The sequence below is a fragment of the Rousettus aegyptiacus genome, unplaced genomic scaffold, assembly GCF_014176215.1.
Source record: "Rousettus aegyptiacus isolate mRouAeg1 unplaced genomic scaffold, mRouAeg1.p scaffold_m13_p_4, whole genome shotgun sequence".
Classification (NCBI taxonomy): domain Eukaryota; kingdom Metazoa; phylum Chordata; class Mammalia; order Chiroptera; family Pteropodidae; genus Rousettus; species Rousettus aegyptiacus.
In genome coordinates this window covers 106,594,720-106,622,218 of record NW_023416307.1, presented here as the reverse complement: position 1 = coordinate 106,622,218, position 27,499 = coordinate 106,594,720, and the positions used below count along the sequence as shown (strand labels likewise).

The 27,499-nt window shown below is 40.6% G+C and overlaps 1 protein-coding gene across 9 annotated transcripts in view; it reads left to right on the top strand.

Annotated features, from left to right (window-relative positions):
• Window positions 1-24,334, top strand: part of ATXN7 (ataxin 7) — a 123,936-nt gene extending 99,602 nt beyond the window's left edge. For 7 of the 9 annotated variants that reach the window (XM_016150179.2, XM_036219263.1, XM_036219265.1 and 4 more), the window contains 9 exons: window positions 2,926-3,178; window positions 5,257-5,516; window positions 5,948-6,030; window positions 9,873-10,138; window positions 11,596-11,794; window positions 12,155-12,276; window positions 16,643-17,618; window positions 18,422-18,488; window positions 20,170-24,334. In XM_016150179.2, coding sequence (XP_016005665.2) covers window positions 2,926-3,178; window positions 5,257-5,516; window positions 5,948-6,030; window positions 9,873-10,138; window positions 11,596-11,794; window positions 12,155-12,276; window positions 16,643-17,618; window positions 18,422-18,488; window positions 20,170-20,279 — 2,336 coding nt within the window. In that variant the 3' untranslated portion in view covers window positions 20,280-24,334. The remainder of the gene's footprint in view (window positions 1-2,925; window positions 3,179-5,256; window positions 5,517-5,947; window positions 6,031-9,872; window positions 10,139-11,595; window positions 11,795-12,154; window positions 12,277-16,642; window positions 17,619-18,421; window positions 18,489-20,169) is intronic. The other 2 variants (XM_036219266.1, XM_016150185.2) reach the window with 1 other exon arrangement.
• Window positions 24,335-27,499: the final 3,165 nt, after the last annotated feature.

Genomic DNA, 27,499 nt, shown 5'->3' with positions numbered 1-27,499 from the left:
AAGGAAGAAGGTTCTCTGAAATCCGTGGAAAGTTGTAGCACCAAATGTGGATGGGTGCGGCTCCTAACATCCATAGTGAACTGAAGCGAATGGTGGATGTTAGGGGGAAGCATATTTTGTGTATTTCCACATAGTTCAATTCAGCTAGGTGTAGTTTTCGCATTCACCTAGTGCTTCGTGCAGATGAAATCTTGCAAAAGCAAATGCAGAATTTTTTTCATGATGCCCAAATTGTTTTTTAGTATATCAGTAGCTTTGGAATAAGTTTACAGTCTCAAAATAAGCATTGTAGCAGAACTGTATTTAATTAGATTGAGAATTTTATTCACATCATTAGGTATCAAGAGAAAATATATCACATTTCTTCTGAGATACTTGCTCAAAAATTCTGATACCCAGAGAATAGTAAACTGAATGTACTTCTTAAAAGTCAGAGTTCCTGTTGAGGTTTTTCCCCCTCTTCATACCACAGGCATGGTATTATTCCTTTAATACACTGCCACTAGGGATACACAAGATGATTTTTGTGAATGAACATAATAGATGAATATTTTAATTTTAATATTTATTTTACTGCATATCAGAAAATGTATATAGCAAGCTTACCTATTGTTTCATAGATACTCTTGTTTTGGGAAAATATATCTCAAGTGAGGTACCCTACTTCACACTAGGTCATCTGAAAATGAGTTGGGGAGTAGTTTCAGGTTGCCCTTGGCAGAGGGTCACTACTGGTGATTAAGTGGTGATCAACCGGGAGTTCTGACTGTCCTAAAATCCTGTAGAATTGTCCTGTCCAAAATACCAATGATGCCCCCATGATATGTTGATTAATATTAGACTGAGCAGGAGTAGGGAATTAATAGAGTTGATCATTTAAAATGTTGAGTACAAAGTAGTATTTAATGTAGCTTTGGTAAGAACAATGAAAATAGTTTGAAGTTGATGGAAGTTTGCAAAACACTAGTTGAAGACTAGTTGAAGCAGCAGTGAGCTTTAACAAACTTTGTTATACAGTGCCATGTGTCAAACAGTGTTTTCAGTGCTAGAGAAATGTTAGCCAAGGTTAATAGGTGTCGAGGCATTAGCCTAGTCTAACGCAGGCTCTCTATCTTGGCTGTACAGCGGAATTACACAGTGGAGCTTGTAAGAGGCTAGATACCCAGGCTACACCCCAGACCAGTTAAATGACTTTCTCTAAGGGTGGGACTCAGCTATTGGTATTTTGTAAGCTTATTCGGTTATGCCAATGTATAGCCAAGGTTGAGAACCACTGATCTGGGGCCATTTGAAAATCATTCCTCTTCACAAGAAAAGGTGTATCAATAATGCAACTATAAATTGAAGTCCTTTTCTGTGCCATGCCTTACAGGGGGAATAGGACTAAGATATGGCTTAGGGAAATTCTTCCACCCAAGACAGCCAGCAGACCTAGACAGAGATTTTTATAGCCCTGGATGACAAGTGCTAATGCTTTGAAGTATATTCAGAGTATTTGGGAACATAGATGAGAGAGAAACTAAATTAACAAAAAAAAAAAAGCCAAATTTGAAAAATTATTAAACTTGAGTTATTTTTGTTTCCCCTTACTTATAACTTCATATCAGAAAACTAGGAAGGAAAATGCAGGAAGCACTTATAAATCACCGTCAACTTAACCTTCCTAACCTGGTTGTGGCCTTTGTGTGGTCAAGTTGGAAAATTTGAATTTTGTCTATAGATAACATAATAGTTTTGTCCTGGTTTAGAGCAGGTTCCTAAGTACCTCAGAAAGCATCTTTGAACTTAATGTCCTTCCTTGAATAAGTCATCATAGCCTCAGAGAGAGGCTTGAGACTAGTATATAAACACCTTTGGAAATAAACTATTTAGGTCATGCTTGTAATCATTGGTTCTAATGTGATTAATTTTTTAAGTACTCATAGAGCTTCCATATTGTGATAAGTAAATGTTGGATCACATACATTTAAAATTTAGAGTTAAGCAGATGTGTCATATTATATTACAAGTTTAATTGAAGGCAGCCACTAAGCTACCATCGTAAGGTAGCTTAAGTAGGTAAAGTTACTAAATAATTTGTTGCCAATGATAACATTCTTCAGCAGCTCTCAATTTGTTTAATATGGATTGTCTTACTCTGAGAAAACCCCATTCTCCATTGTATAGACTTATTTTCAGTTATACAAGTGTAGTTTGTACTTAACCATGAATTACTTCCTAGTTTAAACACCAGGCATAGCTATTTGTGGTATTTTTTGTCTTGCGCTTTTGGCATCTTGGTGGTGTGAGCCAGAGCTATGCCATCTGTAGTTGAGTGAGATTATTTTTTCAAGGGGCGGGGATGGGGGGCGGAGTTGAAATGATTCACTGGAAAATTTCAGAACAGATTCTTAAGGAACGATAAGATAACCCTAGAAACATTCTTATTTGATGTCATGTGCTAGTGGGTAGTACAGAAAAAAAAAATGAAGGTACATCTTGTTTCTTAACATTTTGCTATTTTGAAAATTGGAGAGGTACAATGCTAGAAAGGAAGAATGAATTCCATGCAGTGTCAATTAGCAGCATTCTGCAGATGAATGAATAATTTTATTTTCTCTAACTGCAAGTTGGAGCCAGTGATGTTCACACGCAAAACCCAGTATTCTTAGGTTTTGAACGGCTAATTTCCTAATGGTTATCTGTGAATGATAAACTTCTTTATGCTGAGATGTTTCCTATGCAGAAGGACAAGTTCCGAGAATCCTAAATAAGTCTGTGGGGCCTAGATAAGCTATTCTGAAAGCTGCAGAGTTTAATATATTTTCACTTAGTGAGGCATATTTGAACCTAAATGTGTCGATTTCAGGCGACTCTTCCAGGGTTTCATTGGAGACTTGCCTGAAACAATGTCTTTTTTTCCTTTTTCTTTGCTTTCTATTTCAGAAAGAAGACATAGCTCATCTAGCAAGCCTTCTTTGGCCGTTCCTCCTCCTTCAGTATTTTCCTTCTTCCCTTCTCTGTCCAAAAGCAAAGGAGGCAGTGGAAGTGGAAGCAGCCGTTCTTCCAGTGGAGGTGTTTTAAGTGCATCCTCATTAAGTTCCAAGTTGTTGAAATCGCCCAAAGAGAAACTGCAGCTCAGGGGGAACACCAAGCCAATGCATCCTATTCAACAGAGTAGAGTCCCCCATGGTAGAATGTGAGTATGGCCAAGAGGGTTATTAATGCTTCCTTGATGCAAGTGGACCTGTGTACACTGGATGCATCTGAGAGTATCTGAGAATCATGTGAAAGAGAGCCCACTTTAGGGGAAATTCAAATAGTTGCCGTTTCTTTTTGTTTCCCCATTATATCTTGGGGCAACTTTACAGAATAGTAATGACATTAATTATAAGGTTAATACTACTTATTTATTGCTCCTATAATTGTGTGCCACCTATTGAAACTTAATTCTACCCATGTATGTCATTTAAGTATCACAGCAACCCTATGAAAATAGATATTGTTGTTATCCCCGTTTTCTAGGTAAAGAGAGAAAGAGCATGATAAGGTTGAGGAGCTTTAGCTTGGGAGCCCTCAAGTCTAACAACCGTGGGTTCAAATCCCAACTCTGTCACTTCCTAGCTGTGGGGACTTGGACATGGCCCTTTTTTTTTTTTTTTTTTTTTTGGCATCTAAGAATAATAGCCATTGTGTATTGTGCAGAGCTTTTGAGAGTAGTACAATTAATATATCAGAGTCAAGCACCAGACATGATACCTGGCCCACAGGAGAGAGTAAATAAATGTATGCTGGTGCTGCTGCTGTTGGTAATAATAGGCATACAAAGGTGAAGAGATTCCCAGATGCTGTTCTAGGATTTTCTGGGGCCTGCAAAACACATAGGGAAGCAGCGCTTCCTCTCCCCAGCCCTGGGTTCACATCACAAGTGTGGTGATGAGGGAAGGCTGGAAGAAGTTTACACCCTCCCAGCAAGGGTTTGGCAAGCTTCCACAGTGGACCCTTAGGCTGGCAGGCTCCTGTGGTCACATGAGGGAGCAGCCGTGCATTCCCATAGGAACATATCTTGCCTCATCATGGCATCCCTCAGCCTTAGTGACCAGTGGCTTTTCCCTGGCCTGCCTCCCTTTTGGAGGGAATGCTACACATCTCAGGCCCAAGGTCTGATAACCCAGTTAATCTCAGGACAGCGTCCAGCACCTGCTACTGCTCAAAGACCTTGCCAACTGGGAGTGGCCATGGCATCTTGCAGTGTCTCTGCTGCTTTCAGGCTGTTCCAGGTACAGCTGTTTGGAGCTGTTTGTCCTGGTTGCTAAGTCTCCAGCCTCTGCTCATCTGTCAGAAGTGCAAGTACAGCAAGCTTGGCTTTTGTTCCAGGAGCTGTCTGAAAGCCAAAGAAAATGTCAGTGCAGCGTGTAAGTCACTTGCCAGTTCAACAGCTGTTAGAGCATTGAGTCCACTGAACAAAGTTTATAAAACCTCATCAGTTCAAATCTTCTGTATTTGGAGCTGGCCTTTAGAGGGGGACCAGGCCAACTGTTAGCTTCATACCAACATTTGCCAAGCAAATGATTGATTCCAAGAGAAATCAGCTCTTTGTTAGTGGCACAGGTATTCAGGGCTCACCAACCATGGACCAGACATTTGTATTTCAAGCTCCTATTTGGAAACCTTTATCAAGGACTGGAGAAGTCACTTCAGTGGCACATCATTCACTAATTAAACATTGATTTTGCTCATTAACAGAAGCAGAAAGCCTCTTCTTGGCTCTCTATTGTTAGGCCTATTTGAGTTCTTGGAAGTCCTTAGTGACATTTCTTGGAAATATTCTCTAATTCCAATATTCTTTATTTTGCTCACTTGATGAATCCTTTCTTTAAAATTACATTTCTCAGAGACATTCGCTACAGGTCCTGCAAAATAGTCTTTGGTCCTTTTAGACCTTTTTATATTTTATTTCTTGCAGGAATTGCATTGAGTATTAGGTCTAGATCTCCCATAGGCTCCTATGTAAGATTGTTCTGGAATGATGAAAAGCCAGGTAAATTTGGTGGTCACTGGAGTTTTCGACTTGACAGAAGGGCTTATAAACTGAATAAATGTAAACTTTACTGAGTTTTCTGGATAGTTCTAACAAATTTTCATAACATGCCTTTGGGAGCTTACCTCTGTACAGTGCATGGGTAGATCCAGGTTCTCCCTCTTCCCTCTGGTTCACCATTAACCTGGGGTCGCTGAAGCACTTAGGTACTGGTGTTCTCACTTCCCCTACCACAGTATGACGCCCTCTGTTAAAGTGGAAAAAATTCATCCGAAGATGGATGGCACACTACTGAAATCTGCGGTGGGGCCAACCTGTCCTGCTACTGTGAGTTCCTCAGTCAAGCCTGGCCTTAACTGCCCCTCAATACCAAAGCCAACCTTGCCTTCACCTGGACAGATTTTGAATGGCAAAGGGCTTCCTGCACCGCCCACTCTGGATAAGAAGTCTGAAGATAATTCCAATAACAGGAAATTTTTAAATAAGAGATTATCAGGTAACTTCACATTTTCTCATGATGTTTTTCTGTGTATTAATTGGCTATTCTTAGGGAAGCAAGTGAGCTGCTATCTATAAATCCTTTTTTTAAAACTGGTCAACTTCAGCTTTAGGAGGAAGTGTCTTAAGTAATATGCTTGACCACTTCATTTTGTCGTTAAAATGCAAGTGTGTATGTACGTAATGTAAAAATTGCTTTCTAGTAGTTTATTTCTGAATGGAATAAGGCAGAAATGCTGACTTATACCATCTCTTTCCTGTCATCTAGAGGCAATAGCCCCCACTCTGTAAATGATGTCACTGCTTTTTTGCAGTGCTCATATGTAGATTTTATTCAAGTTATAATTTGTCTGTTTTGAGATTTTTCCTCTTTTTCCAGGAAAAAGAGTATTTGGTGGGCCCATAGTAATGTCTGTATGCTTTTGACAGAAAGAGAGTTTGATCCTGACATACACTGTGGGGTTATTGATCTCGACACCAAGAAGCCCTGCACCCGGTCTTTGACATGCAAGGTAGGTGGCCTCCTGGACAGAGCTGAATACTCTGGTAAACTCGGGGAGCTGAGATAGATGGGCATTGCTCCCAAAGTCTCTCTAACCCAGAGGAGATCCGAGCTGTGGATTTTTCTGAATTTTATAAATGAGGAAATAACTTGGTTTTGATGAATAAAGCCTCAGGTTTAGAAAATGTGAAACCTCTTGTTGTAAACTACAATCTTAAGAGAGGTTTTATTTCCAGTGAGCAATGTTGTATCCAGAGGAATAGTATTCTTTTATAATCAATATTTTATTTCAAAGACTTTTAACATTTCTTCAGAGAAATTTAATATGAAAGGCTACCCTTTACTGTATTTTAGATTATACTGACTTAGAACAGTCCAGAAATTTCCTTCACATATATGTGAATATTCTTAAAATATTTTTGTAATTGGTGGTCCTTAAATTTAAAGAGCCACTTTAAAATATTTGTGACTTTTAGGTAGTCTTATTTTTCTAGTTTTTTGGGGTTTTTTTTATACTAGATAACATGCAATCTACTTTACATATAAGATAGGAAAATGTAATGATCCTCTTTCTGTCCTGAGGTTTTCCTTTAAAATGCCAGTTTGCTAATAAGAAGGTGGTATGTTTGCTGTAAAATGAGGGTTGTGAATATAGGGGTGGCTCGGGGCATCAGTGGACCTGCTACATAGATTAGCTTCTATGTTTGTTTACATTTCTCTGGAGAATATCCTTGACTACCCTTAACAAAGGTTCAAGAGGTATTAAGAATCACTGCTTTGAAATCTGTTATTTAAAAACCCTGTTTGGAGGAGGGGTTAAAAATTATAAAAATTAGTCTTATCTTCTTAAAGTTAATGAAATTGTTGGGGTATTATTTTAAATTTTACCAAAGACCCCACTCCACCTCATAAATGGAGGAATGTTACAATCTTCAGAATGGGAAATGTTATTTCTAAGGAGTTCTTTTTTTAATTTAAATTTCTTATTTAATTTTAGTATGCAGATTTTATCTTACAACAATAAATAGTTCTGACCTTTTGAGGTAAAGGAGTTGGTCAAGATCACCTTTAAATTTCTAATTTTTTAAAAAAATCCCAGATCCTCTTCTCTGAGGAAAAATTATATGTACACATGTATATTATGAATTTTGCATTTTATTTCAAGAGTTGTTGGACATCTCCACCCCATGCCCAATCCCAGATCTCTAGGTTAAAAACTAGAGAACAAATTGCCTTTGTTTTACATAATAGCATTTGAACACACATAGTGGTATGTTGTTGTTCTCTTAAGATAGCCATTTTAGGTATATGGGTTATGTCCATTTTAGCTGCCCCTAAGGAAACTTATGAAAGGGTGCCTCGGCCCTGCTCCATCTCATCATCACAACTGCTCATCCTCTCTCTGCTTTCTTCCCGCCTACCTGCTTCTTAGTAACAGAGGTTTCAGTGTTATACTGGTCAATGACGGATGCTTTCTTTATCCAGAATGTTCTTTTTAAATCATTTCTGAGGTATATTGGTGAGCCAAAAGCTTTATCAACTCAGAATCTGCAAGGAGTTTGACCAGCCTTCTTCCTTTTCAAATCTTGTATGCTCTCCTTACATTCTGTTAAGGGTGTCATTATTGTGTGTGGCATGATGCTAATTCTGTCATCGTATTAATAGGTATCTTCAGCCCTGGTGTGTCATGAGTTCAGCACAGAAAATGTAGCATCTTGGCAAGCCTGTCCTTTCCCTTACCTTCTTCCTGTGCTATTTGTGAGTGCTTCCCCCTTTCCCTACCCTACGGTGGCCTGAATCTATTCAGCTATCATGGGCTATACATGCTTGAGTGCCTTCACTGAATGCCCCCCATATGGCTACACAAGTCTCTCCTGTCTTAGACTTAGATCATTGTCCATTCTCTTCACTGGCAGGGGATCTCCTGCTTCTTCTTCCTCATCTGTCTAATGTCCTGTTTAATGTCTTCTTTGCCTTCCATGCAAATAGATTTAGACCAGTAGTCTAGTCCATTTCGTCACTATAGAAATTTTTATTGCTCGCATCTAGGAGCACAGGCCTCATTCAGGGTCCCAGAGGATTCCGGGCTTTAACAAAATCAAGGCGTGTTCCCTACCCTCGTGGGGCTTACAGTCTAATGAAAGAGATGGAGATTAATCTGATGATCACTCAAATAAGCGTAAAGTTACCATGATGAGTAAACAATGGAAGGAGGACTATGTTATAACAGCCTTCAGTGAGGAGATTGGGCCAGGGAAGCCTCCTTTGCTGTAAGAACATGGGCCAGAATCCATATGACTTAGAGTAAAGAGGGGTGGGAGAGGTAGAGGAAACAACATGTGTGACAGCTCTGTGATGGGCAGAACAAACACCTTAAGGTCTGAAAGACAGCAGTGGGGCTGAACAGAACGAGGAGGAGGCACTTGGTACCAAATGAGTGGGTAGCAGGGAGCGTGGGTGTCAGAGTGTGTGGGGCCCAGAAGCCTAGTTATACAGTCAGTCTTTATCCTATGAGCCTTAGGTAGTCCCCAAAGAATTCTGATGGGAGGTAGGTGCATCTGATTTCTGTTTGGAAGGTTCTTCGGCACTCAGTGTAAATCCAAGCCAAGCTGGGAAAATATTGATTATTTCATCCTACCTTCCTCACCTGGCTTTTCTTATGCTAATCACCAGTGGACATTTAAAGACAAAGGGAGGCTTCTACATCTGTCTGGAAAGACAGGCAGGTGCACCAGTGACATTATATATTCATTTGTTCATCCAACACATATTGGAGGGTCATTATTTTTATATACTTTTTATTCGAAGCATTTATTGAGCGCCGGGTGCTATAGTAGGTGATGGTACAGCACAAAACAAAACAGTTCCTTGTCTTCATTTGGGTTACTTCCTTGTGGATTTATTTCATATTAAAGAAAATTAAGAATTTAAAAAGATAATAAACGCATTTATTTATCTGTGCCAGTTTAGATTTTGGATGTCTGTAGTTTGCAGTGCGTCTAAGAGAAAGGAGGTAGGTTATGTTAGTAAATTTCAAAAGGACATTAGAAGCCTAATTCCCCTTAAACCTCTTAATTCAAAGCAAATATGTAAACGTGTAGATTAACATATTTGTGTAATATGTAGAGCCATGAACACACATAAAATATAATTTGCAGTATTTTGTAACATAAAAGATAAAAGTTAAGTAAATATCTGGATGAATTCACTTACATTGGGATATGTGTCTGTTTATAGGTATTCACTCTATATCTCTTCTATCAGCCGTATAGACTTTACTCGGCCTTAGCAATCCCTGTCTCTAATTGCTTTGAGCCACTTTCTGTCTTTGCATGGCATTTTCATTAAACTAGAGAGAAACAGTCGTATTTAATTTTTACTCTCCGGCAGTTACTAAAAGAAGACTTTTTCATAAAATAAATCTTTGGAATAATTGTTTCTTCCCTTTTAACATTTAAAACTCTAAATGACCCAAAGAGGGATTTTGCTAATGGAGTTGGTAAGAGCCCCAGTAAATGAGTTGTTACTGTTGCACAAAACATGAGTACCTGTCACCTGCTTGTTTCTGTTTGCCATCCACTTACATACCAGGTGGCACAGCTAACATTCCTTCTTTCTTCTGGTCGAAATAACATCTCCAAACTCTCGTACATTTGGAGCCTAGAATATGTGTTTTTATTCTAGCTAAAGAAAAAAGATGATACTCATGATTTTTAGCTTATCAGATGATGAACAGCCTTTGACTTTGCTTATGATCCAGATTGCTTTTTTATAAGAAATAATGTTTTTGGATATATGACAGAATAAATTATTTCTGACATACTTTGGTTTCTGTGTTTTTCTGGCCTACAGACACATTCCTTAACCCAACGGAGGGCTGTCCAGGGTAGAAGAAAACGATTTGATGTGTTATTAGCCGAGCACAAAAACAAAACCAGGGAAAAGGAATTGATTCGCCATCCGGACTCTCAGCAACCAACGCAGCCTCTCAGGGACCCACATCCCAACCCTTCTAGAACTTCACAGGAGCCACACCAAAACTCTCATGGAGTGATTGCTTCTGAATTAAAGCCTTTTATAGCTAGTAAACCTAAACCTCACACCCCTAGTCTTCCAAGGTAAGCCAAGTTTTTCAACCCTTTCTCCCTCCTTCAGAGAACAGACTTGGAGACACTGTAAAACCCCACTATGAGAAGATGAGATGTTTTTCCATTGGGTTTTACTTTAAGGGGAAAAAATTGTTGAGTTCATCATTGTGCTCCTCTTCGCCCAATGCAAGCTGCAAAATAAAGCTAGAATTATCACTTAACATTATATGTCTCTTAAGCCCACTGAGCAGGCTGATGCCTGGGTCCTGCCTGCAGGTTAGTGATTAGAACATTTCACATGGCTTTGGCAGAATTTCCTATTCATTTGTCTCGCTTCTTGCGAAACATAGCAGTGAGAATCCCTGCTTGGGGACAGACATTCAGCCTGAGTTTTTTCAGCATCCATTTACAAACATTTTATTATTATTATTATTCATTTGGGACTTTGGCCTAAGCTTGAATTAGGTATTTTAGCCATGTAGTAGGCAGTGGATCAGAGTGTTTTACTGAGAACTTATCATACACACACCTTGGAGACAATGCTGGTGGACAGAATATATGTATGTCTGTGCTTGTATATTTAACCAAGTTGAGGTAAAGGACTTTGTACCATTTCCAAAGAGAAGGAAAAGAGAAAGGCATAGAGAATGAAGGTCTTCAGTGTTCGGCATCGGAAACAAGGACTTCTGCTTAGGAACATGCCAACCCTCGTTGCCATTGCCTGACATTTCACACTCACATGTCTGATCCTTGAAATTGTCACATGACGGGTGGAAGTGCCTCCCTCATGGAAACCCAAGTGTGTGCCTATCCCAACACAAGCCCTCTGGTTTCTGAGCAGCACAGTGGAAGAGCAGTGGGGGAAGCTCTGTAGAGCGTAGCTAGGCCCCAGCCATGATTCCTTCGCACGTCCTTTCTCTGGCCATCTTATTGAAGTTTCCCCATCTAAAAAAAAGCAAGCTTACTTCTAGAACCACTAAGACTATATATATGTAGGAAAAATGCATTGCTCTCCCTGAGTAGCAAACTCTAGGATTAGTTATCCACATACAGTTTAGTGCTACCTAGTTCTTTTATCACCTCCTAGCCCTCTTGGGTTATTTTAGAGCACTTTGCCAATTATCTTATATTGCCTTAGTAACACAAATCCAGGTGAAATTTAAAAAGGAATCAAAGGATTCTCTTAAATCCCATAGATGTTTTCCCTTCTTCGAGGAGACTGGAAGGAGGACTTGAGCAACCCAAGTGGCTATAGAAAGGAGAACTAGTATAAGTGGTCTTGGATGAGATCTGGCAAGCAGATCCACTTGACATCGTGCAGTTTGAAAGAAAGGTTCCTGCACTCTGGGGCCACCTGAATCAGGTTTTCCCAGTGCTAGTGGTGGACCCCAGACTCCCTAGGTGGTTTTGGATACATTATATCTGAGTTAAGGTGGCTGATTCCCAGATATGTGATCTGATCAGTGCTGCACTTTCTACTCACCAAGGCCTCCAGGCTGCCCTGCTCAGCAAGGTGGGAGTGCCCCCATTGATCCTCCTCCAGTCCATGAATCTCCACACCCTCCCCTGCCTGCCACTGAGCCAGCGTCTCGGTTATCCAGTGAGGAGGGAGAAGGCGATGACAAAGAAGAGTCTGTTGAAAAACTGGATTGTCATTATTCAGGTCATCATCCTCAGCCAGCATCTGTAAGTTCCACATCCACCCTGCATTGACTCTCCCCACAAAGCAGGGACACAACATTGCAGGGGGGCGCGCCAGGGACCTTGGCATGCCCGTACACGTGGGACATGGTCAAGGTGTGAAAGCAACTCAGAACAGGGTGCCCCAGAGGTGGCATGCACTCTGTCCGGGGACGTCTCATGCTTTCCCCTTTCTCTTCCATGAAACTCAGGGCCAGTCATTGTCACTGTCATGCTTCACAACCTGTGGTATTCAGAGTAAGTTCTGTCTTTCATGGTAGCTCCATTTCTGAAGGAGAGAGAACCTCACCAGGTCGTGCTGCTGTCAGAGTTAGCAAGTACATATGGTTATGCGCTCTCTTTCAGTTTTGCACATTCGGGAGCCGGCAGATTGGAAGAGGCTATTATGTATTTGACTCCCGGTGGAATCGGCTTCGCTGCGCCCTCAACCTCATGGTGGACAAGCATCTGAATGCGCAGCTGTGGAAGTGAGTGCCTGTCGTACCAACTCTGGGATGGGGAGAGGGGACCAACTTTATTCAGCATTGATTGCATCCTCTTTATTTCTTATGGGACTAGTTTAATGAATATATACCTAATCTAAAATGAAAATATGGCCTTTGACTAGCTCTGAGAAGAAGGCCCCTCATCATTCATTCATTCATTCATTCTCAGCAAATATGTCTCGTTCTGGGTTCTAGGATTCCAAACAGGCACCGCCATAGGTATGGAGCTCAAGTTCTAGTTGGCAGAGGAACACAAAAACCAATAAACAGAAAATAGAGATTATAACTTGTCATAAGGGAGGCAATGGAAACACTAATAATCATTAACACTGAGAACTTACTCTATGCCAGACAACTTTAAGATTAAATTATATTTTCACATTTCACTTTGTCAGCTGACCTTGATTATCACCATTTTACAGATAATGAAACTGAGAAACAAAGTCACACAGCACATTAGTGGTAGGGCCAGGATTTGGGCCCAGAGGCATTTTGGTTCCAAACAGAAAGCTGAGGTGATAAAAAATAGACCAGAGGAAAGCCTGCCTGAAGAGGCATCCCTTGAACCGAGATGATGGGTGAGAAAGAACAGCCGTAGGGATGCTGGGAGGAGTAGGTTCCAGACAGAGCCATGTGTTTGAAGGTCTTGTGTCAGAAAAGAATGTGGGTTATTTGTGAAAGAGCAAGAAAGTGAGCATGCTATAAAATAAGATCCGAGAAGCCAGCAGGAACTACATGACACTGAAATGGATTCTGAGTACAGTGGAGAGCTGCTTAGGGTTTTAGAGGAGCCATGTGTGTTCTGATTTAAAATTTGGAATAAGACGATCATCTTGTGTGACATTTTGTATGTTAGTGTTTCCCAAACAGGATTTTAAGTGGAAGAAGAGTTCTGTGGCCAAAACAGTTTAGCTGAGTCATTCCTGAAGTACCATAGTTTCTCCTCTTGCTGTAGGACTTCTAGGACCCTTTGATGGGCACTCTCCATTGTAACTTTTAAAGCAAAGGATATGATGTTATAGTGTGAATGTCTCTCAAGCTCTTTTGACTTGGGAACCTCTTTTAGAAGAGCATCTTGGGGAACCAGCATTTGGTGGTACCTGTTTTGGGAAACATTGAGCTTTGCTAAAGGGGGCTGTCCAGTAATACATAGGCCATTGGCCGTCTCACATCCTCCATTTGGGCATTGTTTACTAGTGCCTCCCTGCATGGACTCTGCCAGGACATCCACTTGTCTCATTTCATTAGTTTCCCAATAAAGTCAGAGGAAGCTAGTCAGAGGCTTTGGGTAAGCCCACCATGCAAAGACCAGTCTCCATGATCATTAATAGGACTTGTATTAGTTCACCTAGAAAAACAGAGCCAGAGCAGTTATTGTGCTTTTCTGTTCCATGTTTCTTCTTGGTTCCTCTTCCTTTGTGAAGGAACATTATTGTCTCTTCCTAGAGACAGACTCAGGGCATCAATTTGTAGGATTCTTGGGGTGGGAGAAGGGTCTCTCCATATCAGAAAACCCCCAAATACGTGAAATCTCAGCTTCCTTCTTCAGACTACCCCTTGGGACTTGGAGAGCTTATTGAACTTTTACTAAACTATGAGTTTAGGGTACTCCTAAGAGTTTAGAAGGGTCCTCAGAATATTTTGCCTTCATGGCCAACACTTTGGGTGACAATTGTTTCAGTTTGTAGAGACCTGTGGGAGAGGTTTTCCCCTTTGTGCTGTGAACTTTTGAAGAAGGATAACAACATTGAGTCCACTGTCTGTCTCTCTCTCTCTCTCCTGACAAAGGCTGACTGCCTTATTCTTATCAGTCACTTGCTTCCAGCTCAGAGGAAACCATTCCTTTTTGTTAATATGACCTTTGGTTTAAAAAAAAAAAAAAGTCAGTACAGCAGATTTAGACTTGTTGCTCAAGTGATGAGCTGGCACACAGGCCCCAGTCAGACAGGAACTTAGAGGTGCCAGTCCAGGTGCTTGAGGAAGTGCTCCTTGACTCAGGTAACCTTTTCAGGCAGCTGCCAAGGCTTGCTGGGAGTCGCTCAGCAGTTCTCAGCCAGAGGAGAACTATTCACAGGTGGCATCTTTGAGGCACTGAAGGAAACACTCAAAGTGGTCATCCTATCCTGCTGGCTCAGGCAAAAGTCCTCCCTTCTAGGAGAAGTCCCAGTTTGGGTGGCACTCCTCAGCCCCTTACCCTTTAGTTACTTACTGTGGTTAATTTGGGGGTAAGTGGAGGTGAGATTTGAGTATGACAATGAAATAAGTCATCTTCAATGTGTGGAGTCTCTGGATAGCTGTGAAATTAGACCAGCAGTTCCTCTGGAGCATGACTGTGACCCCAAAGGTCATTTCCAAGCACCTCTGATATAAGTAAACTGATTGCCTGCTATTGATTTGGAACTGCTTGCTATTCCATATCCTCTAAGGAACTGGAATGGTAAGATGTTTTTAAGGTTTGTTTGTTTTTTACTTATTTTAATTCTTTAGATTGGTAATAAATTCACTTAGCTGAAAAAAGAGAATGAAGAGGTATATAAGGAAAATTTTAGTCACCTGTTTCCCATACCTACCCTGCCCCACCACCAGAGGAAAGCATTTTTCTTAGTTGCTTGTATATCTTTACAGAGTTCATTTATGCAAACGTAGATCAATATGACTACACATTCTTTTCTTGTCTCTTCTTCATACAAAAGTTAATAAATGACTTAAAAGAGCTTTTTGAAAAGGAACTAGTAATATCCATTAAGAGCCACATCCCCCACCTGCAGACTCCCAATGCTTTTTTCTTTCTCCAGGACTCAGCTCTAGCAGCCTGGTCTTTAGGCTCTGTCTTCCAAAGCCACCTGGTGGCCATGAGAAGCCACTGCACCCAGTGAGCAGGGCTCCTCAAAGATGTCAGTGCCCCACAATTCACCTGGGGGTCTTGTTAAGATACAGATTCTGATAAAGTAAGTCTGGAGTGAGGCCTAGGGACTCTGCATTTCTGATTAGCCTCTCAGGTAATGTCGTGACCAGTACAAGGATAGATAGGATTCAGCTTCTCCATCGTAGGTTCATGTTAGACTCCCCTGGAGAGATTTAGAAATTATTATTGTCAGTCCCCTCCTCCCCTCCAGGGATTCTGGTGTAGTCAGTTTGGGAGCAGCCAGAATTCCACAGGTGATTGTAATGTGCAGCCAAAGTTGAGAAGCACTGACTTAGGGCCAGAGCTATACTCTTGAATGAAACTCTTAAGCTGCTACAAACCTTGTAATTAATTCTCTTTATTAGTAACTATAGTTCTTAAAACGCGTCTGGAAAGCACTTTGGCAGCAGTCTTGCTTGAGATGAGGAACTAGAGTCCCAGCTGGCATGGTGACTGGATCCGCTGGAGCTGCCCCATAAAGTTAGGAGCAGAGTATTCTTGACTCTTGCCTTCCAGTCAGGCCATTTTCTGTTTTGCCATGTCAGTGTTAATTCTGTCCATAGGGGTTTTTGAGATTTGGGTGCTGTCACATTTTAAAAACAGAGCTAAAATAAAAAGGGGACCTCCCCGATTTGACTAATGGCTCCCCTATCTCCAAAGAAATACCTTGCCTAGACATTATTAACAGAATACAGTTTAAACACTATGGAAATCCTCTGATATGTGGGGGCTTCATTCCCTTGTACAGTCATTCAGGCCAATAGTTAGGATTTAACATTTGTTATTAGTTATCTGTGCCCTTCCTTCTCCCTTACTCATGTTTTCTCTCAGCACTTGAGTGCCTTCTATATTCCAGGCACTGTGCTAGGCACTGGTGCTACAATGGTAAATAAGCTGTGGATTGCTCCATCTGCAAAGAAGTTAGACAGTTGATCAGTGATCACACATTAAAACTATTCTGAGTCCTTCAAAGTCCAGGGACAGAGTGGCGTGAGTCTGTGGGGAACTAAGTCAGTCAGGATGGTCAGGACAGATTTCCTAAGAAATGATAATGGGCTGAAACTAAAGGAGGAGCAGAAGTTGGGGTGACAGTGTTCTAGACAGAAGCTATCTTATGTCGTGGCCTATTCTCAGAACGTAAGGAAAGGTGGACAGCTGGAATCAGGGCACCGGGGGTGGTGGGTGGGAGGTCGCAGTGTGAAGCTGGGGCAGTAGCAGCTGGCAAGGCACGTGGAGCTTTACAGACCATTATTCTGAGAGTCCCAGGAAAGGCATTTAAAGAGTTTGAAGGAGAGAAGTAACAGAATTGCTTCTGCATTTCAGAGTGATCCCTCTGGCAGGCCCGGGTGTGCTTCTCAGTGCCAGAGAAGAAGGGTTGTCCATCCGAAAGTGTCCGTGCATGGGTGTGGTGAATGTTACTTACTCCCTTCTGCTTTTGTGCAGGAAAATCCCACCAGTGCCCAGTACCACATCACTTGTCTCCACACGTGTTCCTCACCGGACAAACTCTGTGCCGACATCACAATGTGGGGTCAGCTACCTGGGAGCGGCCACTGTGTCTACATCCCCAGTCCTCTCGTCCACCTGCATCTCCCCAAATAGCAAATCGGTACCAGCTCATGGAACCACACTAAATGCACAGCCTGCCGCATCTGGGGTGATGGATCCTGTGTGCAGTATGCAATCCAGACAAGTGTCCTCTTCATCCTCATCCCCTTCCACGCCCTCTGGCCTTTCCTCAGTGCCCTCCTCCCCCATGTCCAGGAAACCTCAGAAGTTGAAATCCAGCAAGTCTTTAAGGCCCAAGGAGTCTTCTGGTAACAGCACTAACTGTCAGAACACCAGTAGCAGTACCAGCGGCACCTCAGGAAAGAAACGCAAAACCAGTTCTCCACTGTTAGTCCACTCTTCCTCCTCCTCCTCTTCCTCCTGTTCTTCTTCTCATTCCATGGAGTCTTTTAGGAAAAACTGTGTGGCTCACTCTGGGCCTCCCTACCCCTCAGCAGTAACATCTTCCCATGGCATCAGCCTCAACTGTGTGGTGAATAAAGCGAACTCAGTGAGTGCCCGGCATGACCAGTCAGGGAGAGGCCCCCTTGGAGGGAGCCCTGCAGAATCCATCAAGAGGATGAGTGTGATGGTGAACAGTGGCGATTCCACGCTTTCTCTTGGCCCATTCATTCACCAGTCCAGTGAACTGCCTGTGAACTCCCATGGCAGTTATTCACACTCACACACACCTCTAGACAAACTCATAGGCAAGAAGAGAAAGTGCTCACCCAGCTCCAGCAGCATCAACAACAGCAGCAGTAAACCCACAAAGGTTGCCAAATTGCCAGCCATGAACAACGTCCACGTGAAATACACGGGCACTAGCCCCGGGGCACAAGGACTGACGAACAGTTCCCTCCTTCATCAGGTAGGAAATGGACTGTGAGCCCTGTGGGGATGCCCATTTCCTCTCCCTTGAGATCTTTCACAGCTTGGACATCTGTATGGCCGGCTTTGTTGGTTTGCCTATAAAGAGATGTCCAGCTTTCTGGTATCTTTAAAAAAAGGAAGAGTTCATGGCTGTATGAGGGTAAAACAGGTTCCTCTCTGCCAGAATTTCTGATGATTTGGAAGATGCTCCTGGGCAAGGAAACCACAGAAGTGCATTTAGCAGATAGGGCTGTGGAGACTATCCTGCGTGACCGCAAAACCCTCTCCGTAGCCAACGAGAGTAGTCTTGGGTGGACAGTGTGCGTCCTGTGATGCTATTCAGGAAGGAAGCAGGCCATTTCCTGGAGAACAGTTCCCTAGTATGTTCCTCTGAAGAAAGCTAGGGCTAAAATCAAACTGATCTAGAAAGAGATGATTTAAATTTTTAAAAGAGTTTTTAATATGTTTCTGTCAAAGAATTTTAGATTTTCTGGTTGACTCTCACCCTATGTTTTCTCCTCCCTATTTTCCAGGGAGGTAGAGAAACAGCATTAAGTACAGGCATGGCAGATGACTGAACTCTCTTAATTAAAAAAAAATCCTAATGTGAGCGCATTGGTAGAGATGTGACTGAGTGTCACATTGCTAATTGACCACGACTTTCTCTTTCATGCTGTATCTGTCTGATCCCCAGCCTTCTGCCCATTACTGTTTTCTCCTGATCTACCCTTTAGCCATTTCTTCCAGCTTCCTTTGCTCTAACTTCCAGCTCATCTCTCATCTTGTTATTTCATTCATCAGGATATCTCCTCACCTTGCTTACGAACAGGAATTTCAGCAGCATCACCCAAAAGCCCTGATTTGAAATGTGAGGCTCTTTTTTGTTTGTTTATTGTTTGTTTGTTTGTCGTTTCCTTCTTCATCTACAGAACCTAACTCAAAGACCAGGTTAGGACTTTTTCAGAAAATACCAAGAAGTTTCTTACTGTGATGTAATTTCCCTCCAAAATCTGTGTGAATTAATACCCAGTACCAAAGGTATGGGGAAAATAATTATCTGTTTAAATAGCAGCTACTTAAATTCTTAGCCTCAAATACATGGGTTATTTGTATGTTGTGTGGCTCTTTGAACAGGGGCTTCTGGGCAAGTGAAAATGTGCTTTTACTCTCAATTTGTAGTTAACTTATTATATATAGTTTATAAGCATAAAAATGCAGGGCAGACACCTCAAGAAATGGTATCCCCATCCTTTAAAAAGCCCTTTTGAGTGTAGTTTCCTGATTCTGTATGAACCCGGCTGGAGGGATGTTCCATTGTGTTGTGGTACCCACATTTGTGTTACTGTGCGCACTCTGTCTTCATGTAGACATGGCTGCAGACCTCACTGCCCGCAGGTGACAGAAAGGAGAGGAACAGGCTGGGTAGGTGCAGCAGACTAAAGTGCCTGTGGAGTACTGTCAAGTGGAAGCCCCATTTACATGGAGCAGCTGCTCCCAGAAACTTGTTATCGTTTTCAGAGGGAAACTGCAGATCTGGACTTGCATGAGAAATTTGGCCACTTTTAAAGCAATGTAGTTTTTTGTTGTGTCTTGGTTTTTAATCTCATGTTGCCCATACTGGCTAAGTTTGTTCTGGCTCATGAGCCACCAGTTTGCCACCTCTAATTTCAACCATTGGGGTTGGGAGGACTATGTCCCTTGAGGATAATCAGCCTAAGTTTGTGTTTTTTTCCTTCAAATTACTTTCAACTTCAGTTTGTATTTGAGAATGATTTCCTCTGTTCAGCAAAACACTTTTTATTACGCTGCACAAATCCTAAGAGGTCCCATGCCCGAAGATTAGAGGATCGGTGAACCCCCTAAGAATGTTGTATGTCTTTATTTCTATGCTAATTTACTGTAAGAGGGATCATATAGCTTTCAAACAAATCTCAAAGGGACTCATGACTCCAAAATGCTTTTAAAAATGTTGCTTTTAGAAAAGTAGGGACCTCAACATGCTGTTTCTCGTGGAGCTGACTTTAAAATAGATAACTGAGCTGGGTCAAGCCCCATAAACAAGGAACTGCAATGAGACAAGTCAGAAAGCCTAGGAAATGGGGCCGGATAACTCACCCTACGCCCCTAGTCTATGAAGGTGGAGTTCCCTCTCCCCAAGCATGGGCACTGCCTTGGGTGTGAGTTGTCACACCTTTGTGTGCTAGCCCATTTGACCTTGTTCAGTGTTCTTTTGACAACCTGGAATACCTTCAAGAAAAAAAAAAATTAGTAAATTAAACCAAAAGGCAAACGTGAGCCTTTTCTCTAAGCTAGAAACCCAGCCTATATCACTTCTAGACAATTTTTCTAAAAGTCAGGCTTTTCGAATGATTGTGCCACAGAGCATTGAAGGCTTTTAAAAGCTAAGGCCAACTTCTGTAGCTTACCAGTCCTGGCATCACGAGTGGCATGTGGCCTTTGAAATATTCTTGTGTAGCAACAGGGGTAGTGCAGTGTACAACCACTTACTTACTCTTTCATTGTTTCCCCACCCCCCTCTTTTTTGAAAGCCAAAAGCACGTCCCTGACAGCTGAAAATAGCACGGGGAGGAATAATCTGGACACTTTTGACGACAAGTTACACCTCCACTCAGCACTCTGGACTCCAAGATGCCTTTGAGTCTGTTTTCCCAACCTCCTGTGGGCCTCAAGGGTATAAATCTGCCGGGCTGTTGTTTTAACGAGGATTTCCCTGAAGCTATGTCTGTAGCAGTGAGTACTCGTAAAGGACACTGGATCAAGTTCAGCCACCGAATTGCTTCTATCAGTGTTAAAGTGGCCTGGACTGCTTGCTACCAATCTGTGAGAAGTTTTGTTTTGTTTTGTTTTGTTTTAACTTGCAGTATATCACAGAGCCACTCTTCAAGTAGATTGGCTGGGTGAAAGAATGTTTTGATGAGAACATTACTGTAGACTTTCCTCCCTCCCTCCTCTCCCTGCCCGAGTTCTTTTTTACGCTGTCTTCTGCAGGTCACTCTCTAGCAGTTAGGCACCTTAACTGGAGACCCCTTCCAGAGGAGAGACAGAGCTATACCTTGAACAACCCTCTGGAGAAGGGGATCTGTCATTAGGTTTTTATAACAACATTCCAGGAATGGAATATAGGCATTAGCTCAAGGCACCATGACAAGATTGCCTGTATTTTGCCCAGCATTTTACAAGTAATTTGGAATAAGAAGCTGTCAGAAAGTTCTAACTTACAAACTGGTTTAAAAATATTGATGCCCAAAGAGCAAGTGTATACCATTTTAGAGGTTTACTTTTTCGTGGTACAAAAGCAATTCTTTGCAATTTTTTTTTTAAGAAAATGCAAATGCAAACTAGTTTTGATAATGGAAAACCAAATTTCGTGGAGGGGAAGTGGTGGATAAAATCACTGGGGAAATTTTTTTCCAAGATTTCCAAAGAGAAGGAATTTTTTTATCCTTTAAGTCTTCATGTTAAAACTGTGGCAGATTGGGTTGGTTGTTCTGCCCAGTCTTCTGTTTTCAAAAAATTGCCTTTGTAAAGTGAAATCATCAGGATGCAGCCGAAACTGTTATTCACAAAGTCATTAATATATTTAAATGTTTCCAAGGCACCCTCTGCATTGCCTTCGGTTTCCTCTTTGGATACTGTCCTGGGACTAAGTATGAAATTTCCACTTTGAGCACTCCCTGTACTGTGTGTGTGCGTGCACTTTCTCTCCTGCCATTACAGATGTTTATTTGAATGCCCCTGGGATTATAGGGAGCAGGCATCCAGGGAGGGGATGTGGCGAATGTGTACGCATACCCATGCACAGCTGACAGGACACATGTATAGTATTCCCCCAGCACACCCTCTTCTCTTGGGATTAATTCCATCCATTTTCCTGAGAGAGTTTTGGAAACCCTCCAGGATATTTTTTCTAGTACCCCAACCCAAAAGAAAGAGCTTAATCTTTTAAAACATCATTGCTTGAGAAGGTGCCATGGAATTTGAGAGAGAAGTTAAAGTTTTTTAACAGGTGATTCTACCACCACAGCTCCTGAAACAAGAACCAGGCACATATTCTTAGAAGAACACAAAAAGTTGCTGAACACAGGGTAAATTTCCCACTGATCACTGCGCTGGGCAGGGCCAGGCAGAGCCAGTCAGTGCATGCTTTCTTCCCTGCAATTCTTGGGTTACTTGCGTTTCAGGGAATTTTAAGTCAACAACAGGTAGAATGAATAAATTCTTGGTTACTAGCCTAATAATGTGAATTGCTACACAATGATTATGTAAAACAACAAAAACTTTACACAGATACTTTAGCTATAAACGTGTAAAATATTGATTTTTTTTAAAAAGCAAGGGTAGAACAGTATCTCATTCACCTGTTATGCAATCAATCAGTAAATGTTTTTAAAATGATACTATAAGAGAGTTTAGTAAAGAGAGAGCCTGGATGGGCCAATTTGATGTAGTTAGGGGAAATCAGTCTGGTTGCTCCAGCCCAGTGGAGGGAGGGACAGGAGGTAAGAGGGAATCAGAACGTACTAAGTTGATTCCTTGGTGACAAGTGCAATGGGGTATGGGTAGAATTTATTTTCAAAGCCAAGGGGACTCGATGGTTATAAATAAAGTTGCTTTTAGCGATGGAATTTATAGACAGATCATGTTGTTTCAAAAGATGTGAATAGGATCCTCTATAGCAAGTTGATTCAGAATAATGTAGATGTACCTTTATTAGCAAGTGTTGATCATTTGACTTCTTAGACAGAGGTTTTAATTGAATTTCATTATGTCTCTCGGTAGTATAAGGAGCATCAGGATTAGGAAATTAGCCATTTTGGATTCTGCCTGCCACAAACAGAAATATTCTAAACAGTGCTATTAAATTTTAGACTGTTGCTCAAATATTTTATTTTCTCCTACAACTACTTTTTATTATGATGAACAATTAAGACCATTTAAAACATGGGAGTACAAGTATTTTTTTGAACTAAATTAGCTTGCAAAAACCAAATTTGCAGTGGTTAGGTTGTTTGTAGACAGACTTTGGTATCAATTTAAAACCAAGATAATTTTTATATTCTTTCCAATAGAATTTCATGTCAACTCCTGCAGTTTTCTTAACCTAAAAGAAAAAAAGTGCTGCAATGATGAACAAAGAATTATACAAAACCTACTTTTGTACCTTTATTTTGGAATTTCTTGTTCTATTATAAATATGGAAGTATCCCTATTTCAGAAGACATATTTTGTTAAAAATGAATTGTACATATTTAAATATGTATTTTTGCACAGGTCTTTTTTTCTGATATCCTGTTTTGGTACAATTGAGATCATCTAGTATTTATTTATTAATTAATAAAAGTAAATACCTTTTTATAATTTGAAGTGGTTCACTGCCAAGCCGATAGATCTAGAACCTGCCTCCTTTACAGTTTAAGGGATGCCTCTGTCCTGTGAAAGTCTTTTTGTCCCTTTTAATGTCTCGGGAGTGGATTCGTGCAGACGAAGTGGGCATTGCTTCTCCCTAGTTGCCTGGTTTCCCGATAGACTATGTGTAACTAAGTGACACACTGCTTTTCTTTTGTTATGTTTTATGTATGAGAGTGTGTGTGCGTGTGCATGTGTGCACGCATGCGCCTGTGTGTATGTGTACACGCTGAGCACGTGTGTGTTGTTCTGTGATGTGGTTTAAAACTAATGGGAAAAAAAACTGAAAGTGCCTGAACCTAGTTTTAAGCTTAGACTGATCCTCTTTAAAAAGACTTGAATGTTCAGTTGAACTTTTGGAGTTTGCTTTTTCCACCTAAATACTGTTTCTAAAATTTTAGGGGAGGAGTTGAAAACCACCAATTGCTAGTAATTTTATAAAGTATTTTAAAATTAAGACTTTTTGCTTCACAGTAATTTAACTGGTGATGGATTGCCCAGTGGCACCAAGGGTTACAAATCTTTTTGTCAGCCAGCAACTTACATAATGTGTCCATTTTGTTATTCACTCATCAAATACAGAGTTTAAAATAGAATATTTAAAATATTTTGTATTCCAAAAATATACAAAGTACCTCTGAGAAGATTGAAAAATGTATAATTTGAAAAAATGTAATTTGTAAAGGCAGCTGTCTTCCTGCAAGAGTTCTGTTGCCAAGGAGTTTATTAATATCTCTCATTCTGTCCTGGGGGGTGGGAAATGTTGGGCTTTGAAAAATGATTGTTAAAAGTCTCAGTTGTTTAGAAGAAAATAACCATTTTTATATTTTGTGCAAAACATTTTACATTTTCAGATCATTTAAATGAGCACTACATACTGTCAGTGTGAATGTAGGGGCTTGAAAACATTTTGCTGTTTTTTTTTTTGTTGTTGTTTTTTTTTTTTTTTTTTTTGAGCTTGGTTATGAAAGCAATCTCCTGTGTTAAAATGTGTGAATAGTTTAATAATTTGTACACATAATCAAGAGCATCTCAGCTGGACTTTGTGTTGGCTGCTGTATAGAACATGAACAAATGTCAAGGGATAGAAAATTACTTTGGATATTTAAAAGAGAAGAAATATATAGTCTATTTGTTTTGTAACAAGTTTCTGTAAATAAAATAATTTATACTATTTATAAGAAAAAGTTGTGCTTCGCTTTATGAAAAATTAGTTTGTTGAACAAACATGTTACTAAACAGGCAATAAAATTAGGACTTCTCAATAAATAAGGTTGGCTGCATGAACTATTTTACATGTTTCTGCCTCATTCTGATACTAAGCCCCTTTCAATCTAGTCTGACTTTTATTCATTTTTGGTATTAGATACCCTTTGTGAAGCACCTTCCTTTAGTGTCTCTTCTGTGCAAGCTAAATACTTCTAAGGGCTTAAGATGTTTCCTTTCTCGGGTGCAAAGCTTTGCCATGGATAAATTAATAATTGTGTTAACAGTGAACACTACTGCATTCCTGCCCTACAGGTTTGTCAACAAAGCACAGCTTTTGGATTGAGAAACATTCTACTTTAATTACTTAATATGTTACTTTGATAGCACACTGTCAGTTTGGGTTAGAGGTAAGTGTTTTATCCAGAGCTGATCTGATCTCATTCTTGCTTTTATATACCTCAAATACTTTTAGTATTATTCAGAAAAGAACAATTTTTTATCTCTAGACATGTGGCCAGTTGTATCATTTGCAAAGAAATTGTTCTAAAAAATTATAAATTCTTTTTTGTTGCTTAAAATAACGGAAGCAACTGATTTATGTTTTAGAGAAAATGTCTGTGCCTGACATGAGAGTCAGGCTGGCTTCTACCCTCACTGCCCCATGGACTTCCCATTCCCTCCTAGACCAACCAGGAACTCAAGTCCTTTCCTAAGAAGCTTTCTGTGGATAACTCCTTTCACCTTGGGTGTCCCCCTTAAACTTCCCAGGAAAAGGTTCAACTGCTCAATCTCTTACCTTCTTAAAAACTTCCCTTTCCTTGCAGGTGACCTGGCCGTGAATAGTGAGAGACTCCCAATTCAAGGAGAGGGGGTTGGCAGTTTGGGATCTTGGCATACTGGGAATTCACCCGGAGAAAGGCAGGCTAAGGTCATTCTAGGCAAAGGGAGCAGCAAACCCAGCAAGGTGTAAAGAAATGTCATGGGGCCTTCATCTTCAGGAATGTACGAACTAATCAAGTGTATCAGGGCCCAGAGATTTTCATGATCCAGCCTTGGCATGGTAACAGCTGCCAAAAGTAAAAGCCATTCATATCCTTAATGGAGACTCAGGAAAATCAAAGCACTTAAATCTCTTTCCCTTTTTCTTGTATGTTCACTCTTTTTGGCTTCAAACTTGTCTTTACCCTTTTCTCAAGTCTTAATCAAAAAGCTTCCCCTCTAAAACAAACCTAAGTTCTTCCCCTTTCTTACCCCACTTTCTACTCTTATCAGTCACCTCTTTCAAATAAACTCTTGCTCCTGTTGCTAATGAGAGTTAGTCTTTCATCTTGTAAGGCTATAATTCTTAGTATCTGTCATCTTTGTTTTTCACAACCAAAGCCAGTGGATCAAAGACACACTAATGGAGTATCTAACAGGGTAGGGTGAGACTGTCAACAAAAGAAAAAGATTTCAGAGAAAAGAAGAGCATCAAACATATAATTTAATACTTTTTAAAATCCCCATCACATTGGCCCCTCCAATCTTTTATGGAGGGCAGAATGTACAGGTGAGAACCTTCGGACAAAACTAAGTTACAAAATTGTTGTAATAATCCAGGTTAAAAGTAGCTAAATTTCCAAATTAAGGTGGTGACCATGGGGATAAAGAGGGGACTGATTACAGAGACCTTTTAAAAGTAGACTCAATAGACCTTAAGTTCTAATTAAGTTGAGCATTAAAGGGAAGAATGAGTCTCAAAAATAACAGATTTTTACCTTGGTCAGACTGGTTGATGAGCTTAAAGTAACATGATATGGTATCAGAGAAGGAAAAACAATGTAAACAACATCAAAATAAATAAATAAATAAATCTGAACTTGAGGTACTAGTGGGTAATTGAAATTTAGTAACCAATAGCTTTATGTTCAGTCTGGATGGAGCTTTAGAGTAAGGTTTGAAGTGTAATGGAGGGTTGTCTTTCACTTTTAGATGGGAGTGGTTAAGTTCACATAGGTAGCTATTAGATTTGGCTTATTATTGTTAAAATATTGCTTATCTAGTTGAGTGCCTAACATGCCAGATACTGTAACAAGCATCTTAGATGCATTCTCTCACAAAGCCCCTAGAAAGAAGATAGTTTGATCCTAGTAATACTGATGATCTTCTAAGGAGGTTACGTGTATTGCCCAGTGTCCCACAAAGAGTAGGTGGCATTGCTAGGCTATGAGTTCTGGGCTGTTGTATCAGTGGTTCCTAACTTTTTTTTATTCTGTCGCAGATCCGGAGAATCACATGAAAAAGTTATGGATTCTCTGTCAAAAAGCATGTAACAGAATGAAGTGCCTGCTCTGTTCCCATGGTCCTCAGGTTTATAGCTTCTGCTTAGTCTTGCATATAGACATAACTAATCACTAGAGGAAATCTTGCAGCTTGAGTTTTACCAAAATCAGTCCCTTACCAGAAAGTGTCTGTCTATCCCGAAGAGATAAGGGAAGTATGTAAAAATTAATGATTATTTATCAAAGATTTGCAGGAACCTCATGACTGGATTCACATCAACTAGAGTCAACAAACAACAAAGAAGTTACACAATTTTGATTGGACCCCTGCTGGTGCCTAGATATCTGTGGTCATCAGTCACCTCTTGCCCCTCCCACTTCCCCCCATTTCCTTGACATAAAAAAAGTATGATTCTGTACTTTGTCAAGATGGTTCTTTAGGACACTAGTTTGCCATCTAATCAGCTTGCTGGCTTTCTGAATAACGTCGTTTTCCTTGCCTAACACCTTGTCACTCTTATTGGCTGTTGGGCAGTGACTGTTGCAACCTTGGACTTGGTTATAGGCACAGGCACACTACATTTTATATTCCATTTCCAGGATTTCATAAACTTGAAGAAGCCTATCCTCCATGGCCCAGAGAGAAGAAAGCCCAAAACGAAAACCTGAAGGAGACAGTATTTTGGTGAAGATAGATGGAGAATCGGTATTACAGAGTGAAAAATTAGATTAGGGAAGGCAGAGAAGGAAGTTGAGATGGTTTAGTTAGAAATTTAGACAGTTGACTACATCATAATTATCAACACACTTAGGTAACATTTTTTTTCTCCTGCTTTTCTGCAGGATTGGTTGAGTAGAAAAGTTAGAACTCGTGTATGAAGATTGTCAAAGAATTAAGGAGTTTATGTGAGGGTGTAGCTAAGTGATTGATGATGGCCTAGATTGGCTGTTCAAGGAAGAGAACTAGAAGCTTCCATGTAGA